We start from the raw sequence: 9,492 nt of genomic DNA on the forward strand, positions 1-9,492 counted from the left end.
GGTTGGCGCAGGATAGAGCAGGGTTTAGGGCTGTTGTGCATAGGGTCGCTATGAGTCGAAAACGACTCGATGGCACATAACAACAACAACAACCACAACCTTGCCAACATTTATTGTTTGCTGCCCTGTTGAACTTTGCTATTATTGCTCAGGTGAGATATCTCATAGTTGTTTTGATTTGCATCTCTCTAAGAGCTAGAGATTTTGAACATCACACAATGGAATATTATTCAGCACTGAAAACAATGAACCCATAAAACACTAACACAATGTGTGTGAGCATATAGGGCATTACTGAGTGAAGTGTCTCAGTCACAAATGGATGCATAACTGCATAACTGCTGTTACAGAGTAGAACTGACATGGGGGGTTTGGAGGAGAATAGGAAGAGTGGCTGAACACTGCACTGGCATAGATAAGGGGAAGAACAATCTGAAAGGAATATATGATTAAGTATTATATGTATGAGAACAATCTGGAAAAAGAGGTGCATTGCCAAGTGGACTGGGTGAAGGAGGAGAAAGGGAGAGGGAAGAAAATGTGCAACAATGAATAAATAAAAATAAAATGTAAAACCTTTCCAAATATAGTTTCTACGCATTCCTCCAATTTTCTATCATGGAAAGTTTTTAGGTAAGCCAAACCAATCAGAGCTGATCTCAATTATAGTCATTGTGTTACTCATATAAAGAGCCACATAAAATTTTTTTCAGATTTTTAAAAAATTCAGATCAGTTAGAAAGATTTTTATTTTGTAATTAAAAAGAAATCTTCTCAATGTAATGTTTCACAGTTTATACTCATGGTTTATTTTCCTATTAAGGGCATGAGGCTCTGATTGCATTCAGACTCATAAATATAGTTTAAAACTTAGAAAGTATTGTATTTAATGAAGTGATTTTATATTTGTGACTAGACAATAACAAAGTAACTGATTTAGAAGTGACAAATTGAATAAATTAATGTCAGGCATATATAAATATATATAAATTGTTTTAATTTAATCTTTGGAAAATACATTTGTTTTTACTAATTTGTCTGTAGGTAAAACATATCTTCTCAAGGAAATGACTTATTTGTGCTACTGATTTTCTGAATTCCTTAATTTTTTTAATTAAAAAGAAAAAAATATAATCTGAAGTCATCTCAAAACTCATGTGACATAAGTTTTGTGTATTTCTAGGAAGATTGATGTTTTGAAAGCGACTGCAGAAGAAATTTCTTCTCAAACTGGAAACAAGGTACGTTAGAAAAAACCCTTAAATTTTGCAATTATAACATTGAAATAATTTTCTCATGTTTTGATTTTTGGAAATCTGGAAAATATGGCTTCTTTTGCTCTTTGTTCCTTTGCAGGTGCATGCAGTTCAGTGTGATGTGAGGGATCCTGCTATGGTTCAGAAAGCGGTGTCGGAGCTGATCAGAGTCGCAGGACTCCCTGATGTAAGTGTCCTGGTGATGGGGCCAAAGTGAGACATCTGATATGAAGAACTCCCACTGGGATGCTTTAAGGAAACAAAATGTTATATGAGAAAGTGCTGTGTTGAGAAGCATCTATTTCTCGTTGCTAAGAAATTTGTGCTTTCAGGTGCCTGCTCTGCAGGAAGAAGGATACAAATGAGGCAGACGGCAAAACCGCTTCCTTTCAGGAGTACTTAAACATTCATTTGCTGCCATATAGAGCAAATTTCACATGGCTGTAAAATAATCAAACCGTTACCCCAAGGGTACAGAACCTAATTTAGATAATTTTTGATTTTCCAAATAACTTTTGGTTATATCAATCAGTGGAGAAAACCAACACAAAGAAAACTATGGGTAGCTCTCTCCTTGCAAGAAGTGAGATATATGTGGGTATTTTGCTATTGTTTGGTTTACGTACTAGGAGGTAATTTTCTCCAGTACCTCCGAGAGAGCAATTATGCCTTAGTTTTTAGAGAGACCAATAATAAAGCAGAAAGTTTATTGATGATGAAGGACACTTACCTATCTCCCAGTTTTATTGGACAGGTTAAGTAAAAATGTCCACCAATAAGTAGGTTACCTTTCCTTCAGTTCTGAGTCCTGGTGAACTCTGCTTGAGAAGGTTTTTCAAGGATTGATGTTTTGGAGAGAGATAGCCAGGCCTTTCTTCTGAGCCACCACTTAGTGCATTTGAATCACCAAGATTTTGAGCTGAGAATGTTAACCATTTAACATGACTTGGGAACTCCAAACCGAATGTTCTTGAGATTCTTAAAATAAAGAGGAGTCATGTGGTAGTTGATGGTATTAGTGCCTTTGAAATGTTCCTGACTCACAGTGACCTGATACATGCAGAGAAGTTTTTAAGACTTTGATGTTAGATGCAGCTTACAAGGCCTCTTTTTTAAGGTGCTTCTAAATGGGTTTGAACCATCAGTCTTTCTGCTGGTACAATTAGCCGTATATGGCACCAAGCTGAAATCATCAGTCATATATGGTGGCTGTGCTTAACCTATTTTTCTTTAGAGTGAACTCTTCCTGATTAAGATTTGAAATTTTGGTAGGTGGTGGCTTAGTGGCAAGAAGTTGCACTTCCAGCGCACATGATTTAAATCTACCAGTTGCTAGAGGGAGAAAGATGGGCAGTCTCCTCCATTGCAACTTAAGCCTTTGAAAATTCCCTGGAGGGTCATCTATGAGTTGGTCCTGACTCAACAGTACGTAACAACAGCAATAACATAGGAGGTTTCCAGATGCTCAAAAATATAAAAGCAAACCAAACCTCATGGTATTGTTTTATAAGTTGATTATGAAATGAGTTCTATTGTATTATCATCAAAATGAATACATTTCAAAAGTAAAAGTTCTTGGGAGAAAATGTTCTTCCATACCAAATAGTATCGAGAGATAACTTGTCTTATCCATTTATTAGGTTGTGATAAACAATGCAGCAGGGAATTTTATTTCTCCCACCGAAAGGCTCTCTCCTAATGGTTGGAAGGCCATAACTGACATTGTTCTAAATGGCACTGCCTTTGTGACTCTAGAAATCGGAAAACAACTAATTAAAGCCCAGAAAGGTATGTTTGCTCACCTATCACACACTTGTTGAGAACCTACTATGTGCACCTTGTGCTAAGTCCTAGGATGTCTGTAATCAGCAGTGAGACGGCATCTGTGCTTGATTAGCTCTCTAATCTTTAATGGAGGGAAAGAAAAGAAATAGGTAAATATGTGTTGTGCATTGTAATACAGCTTATATGAAATATATGTTTCGAGTGTCACAGAAACCTGATGACGGGAATGATTCATTCTAATTGGAGTTGGTGAGTAGGTTGAGGAAAAAAATGCAATTTGAGCTGAATTTTCAAAGGTCTGCAAATGAAGATGGAAGAGGTGAAGGAAGTGTGAATCCAGTGGATAGGGGGCTGATGGAGGAGAAAAGCAGGAGGCTTTAGGGAATGGTGAGAAGTTAGATGGAATGGTGAGAAAGAGGTGGGAAATACGTTTAGGAAGATGAATTGGGATCTAATTGGAAATCTTTCAGTGCCTACATGGGAGTATGATGTTATTTCTGAAGGAAATTGGAGCTGTTTTATAAAAAATTTTTATTGTGGATTTCCCTAGAAGAGGTTTCATGGAGAATGTGACTTATAAAAAGGCTCTGGCAACAATAAGAGATAGAAAAGATTGGAGATACTCATCTGAGAGGGTTTGAGATTTTTCTTCTTGCATGTGGTTATATGGGAAAAGGGATAAGTAAGGAAACATTTAAAAGAGAAGACTAAAAGATAAGACTAACAAGATCCATAAGACTAACAAGATAACAGAATTGTTATTATCATCCTTAGAACCTATGCGCAGTAGAATCTAACCACTGTGGTCATTGGCTTCTTTTCAGAAGTAGTTCACTCTTAGTCTGGAAGCTGTGATGGACTTTTTAAGTGTCATAACAATGTGGAAACTTCACTGGTAAGAGTGCTGGCTGTGCCTGGATTGCACTAGCCAGTGATCAGAGATAGCACGGAAGGTGAGGATTCTACCACTGAACCACCAGTGCCCTCAGTGAATTTGCAGCTGACTTGAATAGTTTGGATGGCGATGTTATTACTAAGGTTAAGAACACTGCAGGAAAACAGAATAGACAGAACATACTAGGAGAACATTTTAGCTTAATACTATGAGCAAACTTCTTTATCAAAGTTAATACGTATATGTGTGTGCTACATGTATGCACACTTGTCTAGACTCTTTGAATGTTATTCATTTAATAGATACTTACTGGTGACTTGTATCCCCGTGCTGCATAACACAGGCACAGAATTGGCCAGGATTGTGTCCTGAAATACTTTAGGGTTGGGACTTGAAGGATGAGGGCATTTTTTTCAGGGGAGACTGAGTGCATTCTGAACAAGGACAAGAAACAATAATTCAAATACTTCTCACAGGCTTTTGAAAATGAGGGGAGCAAGGAGGTGTGAAGTCAGCTAGGTTTCTGGTTTTGTAGCCTCTGTCCTGCTAGGTCACTTTCTTGGCCAGCAAAGGTTGTGTAGCATCTTGAGAATGTGGGGCAGGCAGAGGGCTGTCCTTTTTCAACACACCCAATGAGCTTGAAATCCCAGTTAGAATAAAGTGAATGTTATTTATATGTGGGGTTTTGGTTTATTTAGTTCATTTTCTCAGAAGAGATGAATGCTGGGAAAGGGAGACAGGAAGGAGTGGGGGGCTGCCTCCTCTCTCTTCCCCTGCTCTATCTGAGGAACAAGTCTTGAGCACTCTTCATTTGTCCTCTCATCGTCCACTTCAGTCTGATTCTCCACATCTCTCACTTGTCTTTATAATTCTCTCTCTGACTTTCCGTTTATCCATGCTCTCTTGAGTCACCGTTTCTCTCTCAGAATCAGTTTCTCTCTTCACTGTGTCTTCCTCTTGCCTCATCTGTCTCTGTCTCCCTTGTATCCTTTCTCTGCAACCCTTGACTTCTGTCTGCATTTCCCCTCTTTTCTCATTATTGTCTTTCATCCTAACATAGACTTTGATCTATTTTTATTCACCACACTGGATTAAAATTCTATGGGCTCCATTAAAAATATATTAGATACGTCTTTAAAGGATGGAAGCCACTTTTTCTTCTTCCAAGATCCCTGTCAGTTATTGATGATGTAACCTGACAAGAGTTCTAAGGACTTGGACCACTCACCTAAGGAAAGCACTGGTAACAGGTCTATTCTGGTATTGGTTCAACATCAGGGAATTCAGGAGCTTATGATCGTTAAAGGATGCTGAAGTCTATATATAGCCTCAAAGTCATTTAAAGGGCAGTGGTTTCTGGTAATCTGTGGGTAGAAGTACATTGTCGATAGGTGGTGCTGTTGAGTTATCTCTGACTCACTTTGTATGAGAGAATGAAAAACTACCTGGTCCAGAGCCATGTTCACAATCTCTGTTGTCCACTGCTGCAGCCACTGTGCCCATCTATCTTGTCAAGAAATATGTTACTTCCTGTTGTCAAATTGATTCTGTCTATAGTGACTATCCATTAGGTTTCCAAGGCTTTAATCTTTACTGTCTTTTTCTCAAGAAGTTGTTGTTGTTGTTATGTGCCCTTGAGTCATTTGCGACTCATAGAGACCCTATGTACAAGAGCCCTAAACGCCATTCTATCCTGTGCCAATCTTGCTGTCTCAAACACATTCATTCCCACCACTCCACTCACAGAATCGATCCATCTCATTAAGGGTCTTCCTCTCCTGCACCGTTCCTCCACTCTCCCAAACACGATGTCCCTCTCCAAGGACCAATCCCTCCTTGCAACATGTCCAAAGTATGTCAGATGACGCTTCAGAATCCTTAACTCCAGGGAACATTCTGGCTTCACCCTCTCCAGCACAAACCTGTTTGCTCTCCTAGCAGTCCATGGTATAAACAATACTCTTCTCCAGCACCACAACTCAAAGGCATCAATTCTCCTTCTATCATCCCTATTCACTGTCCAACTCTCCGATGCATAGCACGTAATTGCAAAGACTATAGCCTGGAGGTCCCTCACAGCTGACTTTCCCAATGCAATTGGTCTCCTGATTTCCTGGCTGCTGTTACCAAGAGTGTTGAGTGTGGAGCCAACTGAACTAAAACTGTTAACTATCTCAATCTCTTCACCGTCCATACTGATGCTGCCAATTGGCCCAGGGGTGAGAATCTTAGTTTTTTTGATATTGAGCTTCAATCCATATTGAAGACTGCAGTCCTTGACCTTCTGCAGCAAGTGCTTCAGGTCCTCCTCAGTTTCAATGAGCAGGGTTGTGTCATCTGCATAAGGCAGGTTGTTGACGATTCTTCCATCAATCCTGATGCCACATTCCTTCTTGTACAGCCCAGCGCCTTGGATGATCTGTTCTGCATACAGATTGAAAAGATATGGAGACAAAATACATCCCTGACGGACCCCTTTCTTGATTTTGAACCATGTAGTGTCTCCCTGCTCTGTTCTGATGACTGCCTCCAGGTCCAAGTATAGGTTTCGCATTAGCACTATCAAATGTTCTGGGATTCCCATTCTTCTCAGAAGTACCTTGTTGTTATTTTTTATTGCTAGGTGCTGTTGAGTGGATTACAACTCATAGCAACACTATTAACAAAGAATCTGGACCTTGTCCTATTTTTTCCCCATCTGCATTATCTCTGATGTACCTAATCCCATTGTTACAGTCACCATGTCAATCCATTTCCTTGAGGGTCTTCCTCTCTTTCACTGACTCTCCACCTTTCAAGCATGATATCTTTTTCCAAGGTCCTTCCTAACAACATACCCAAAGTGTGTGAGACACAGTTTCAGTTTCACCATCTTTGCTTTCTAAGGAGCACTCTGGCTGCACTTGCTCCAAAACATATTTATTCCTTTGGCAGTCCATGGGATATTCAGTACTCTTCATCAGCACCACAATTCAAAGAGACATTGATTTTCCTATCTTCCTTATTCATTGTCTAATTTTCATATGCAAAGCAAGTAATTGGAAAGATCATGGTTTCAGTCAGGTCTACTTTAAACTGATGTTGTTGCTCCTTAGCACCTTGGAGAAGTCCTTCTGAGCAGATTTTCTGAGTGTAATATGACTTCTTTTGACTTCTTGACTGCTGGTACCATGGATGTTGACTGTGATCCAAATGAGATGAAATTGTTGACAACTTCAGTCTTTCTTCCATCTGTCATGAAGTTACCTATTGACCAAGTAGTCTAATTTCTAAGAAGTCAAAGAAGATAGGGTCTCTGGGATGTCAAACTAGAGAAAATAACAGCACTAGCACTGAGAAATCTGATAGAAGCTCACTTGTTCTGGATTGGATTGTGTCAATGTGCACTTAGAGGGGACAGTGGATGACGGAAGAGCAAGACAAACATGGCATCAGTAAGGACAGAGAAACTAGAATTAGAGAATATTGTTAAATAAGTTTCTAAGCAGCATTAATACAAAATGAATAATTATGAGCAAATAAAAGATTTATGTAAAGACAGATGGAAGGAATATAGAGTCATTGTACCAAAAAGAATTGGCTGACACTGATGAATTTCAAGAATCAGCATCTGAGTAAGAGGCAATGGTGATGACGGAGGAAGTGAGGCTGCTCTGAAGAACTTGGCAAAAATAAAGCCCCAGGAACTGATGGAATACCAATTGACATATTTCAGCAAACAGATGCTGCCCTGCAGGTTTTCACCAAATTGTGCCAAGAAATCTGGAGGATCCATATTTTGCCCCTAAAAAACAAAACAAACCAAAAAACTAACCAGGCAGAGTGTAGAAATTATCGAACAATATCAATAATATCACACACTAGCAAAATACTGCTGAAGATTATTCAAAAAAGACTTGAACAGTACATTGACAGAGAACTAACAGAAATACAGGCTGGGTTTAGAAGAGGTTGTAGCACTAAAGACATTATTGCTAATGTCAGATGGATCTTGGCAGAAAACAGAGAGTACCAGAAGGTCTATCTGTGTTTGACTATGCAAAGGCATTTGACTGTTTGGCTCACAATAAATTGTGAGGAAAATGGGAATCTCAGAGGACTTGATCGTGCTTATATGAAACCTATACTTAGACCAAGAAGCAGTCCTCAGAACAGACCAAGGAAACACTGCATGGTTCAAAATCCTGAAAGGAGTGTGTCAGGGATGCATCCTGTCCCCATGCCTTTTCAGTCTGTATGCAGAACAGCTCATTCGGGAAGCAGAGCTTTATGAGGAGGAGTGTGGCATCAAGATTGTAGGAAGATTCATTAACAACCTATGATATGCAGATGACGCTGAAGACATCCTGAAGCACTTGCTGCTAAAGGTCAAGGACTGTAGTCTTCTTTATGGATTGAAGCTCAACATCAAGAAGACAAAGATTCTCACCACTGGGCCCCTCGACAGCAAAATATTAGATGGAGAAGAGATTGAGGTTGTTAGCAGTTACAGCTTGCTCAGATCCATGATCAACACTCTTAAAACCAACAGTTAGGAAATTAAAAAAATTGCATTGGGAAAATGCTGTCTTGGACCACTCCAGAGTGCTGATATCTAGATAAAAAGGTGCTCCTAATCCAGGTCTTCTCAATTACTTGTTATGCTTCAGAGTTGGACAATGACTAAGGATGACAGAAGAAGAATAGATGCCTTTGAGTTATGGTGCTGGAGAAGAGTCTTGAACATACCGTGGATTGTCAAGAAAACAAATAGGTCTGTCTTGGAGAGGGTGAAACCAAGTCTGTCCTTGGAGGCTAGGATTTTGAAGCTCCGCCTCACTTACTTTGGGCACATGGCCAAGAAAGATCAGTTCTTGGAGAAGGACATCATGCTCGGAAGGGTTGATGGACAGTGCAGGAGAGGGAAACCCTGGACGAGATGGATTTATACAGTAACTGGGGCGATCAAGGTTGGTGTGTCGAAATTAGTGAAATTGGCCCAGGACAGGGAAGGGTTTAGAGCTGCATAGAATCACTATACATTGCATGTGACAAATGCCACATAACATACTATGACAGATTTGGTAGCAGGAGTGGCATCCACTTCCTAAATAACATGCCTCTGGAAACTCTATGAATATTGATAAATGTCGATAGTTGTTGAGGGGCTTCAGGCCTTTTGTTCATAGGATCGCTAGTGAGTCATGATAGACTTGAAGGCAATCAACAACAACAACAATAACAAAGATATTAGCCCAGTACTGTGTTGTTGCTACAAAAGTCAATTAATTGTGGTTTATCCTTAATGGGAAGGATATTGACTATAGCATGCCCTAGCCCATTCATCACTAGAAAACCATTTAGAAACCTAAAAATATAGTATGGTGGTTGTTGTTGTTATGTGCCGTTGAGTCGCTTGCGACTCATAGCGACCCTATGTACAACAGCCCTAAACTCCGCTCTATCCTGTGCCAATTGCACTGTCTCTGACACTCCCATCCCAATTACCCCACTCACTGAATCAATCCACCTCATAGAGGGCCTTCCTCTCCTGCACTGTCCCTCCACCCTCCCAAG

At 39.8% G+C, this 9,492-nt stretch overlaps 1 protein-coding gene across 1 annotated transcript in view; it reads left to right on the forward strand.

Moving 5' to 3' along the window:
- Positions 1 to 9,492, forward strand: part of DECR1 (2,4-dienoyl CoA reductase 1, mitochondrial) — a 74,976-nt gene that overhangs the window by 42,116 nt on the left and 23,368 nt on the right. Inside the window, exons 4-6 of the mRNA XM_006880561.1 lie at positions 1,184 to 1,241; positions 1,357 to 1,443; positions 2,897 to 3,044. Coding sequence (XP_006880623.1) covers positions 1,184 to 1,241; positions 1,357 to 1,443; positions 2,897 to 3,044 — 293 coding nt within the window. The remainder of the gene's footprint in view (positions 1 to 1,183; positions 1,242 to 1,356; positions 1,444 to 2,896; positions 3,045 to 9,492) is intronic.

This window comes from Elephantulus edwardii, unplaced genomic scaffold, assembly GCF_000299155.1.
Source record: "Elephantulus edwardii isolate Elephantulus edwardi_28Jun2011 unplaced genomic scaffold, EleEdw1.0 scaffold00008, whole genome shotgun sequence".
In the NCBI taxonomy this organism is placed as follows: Eukaryota; Metazoa; Chordata; class Mammalia; order Macroscelidea; family Macroscelididae; genus Elephantulus; species Elephantulus edwardii.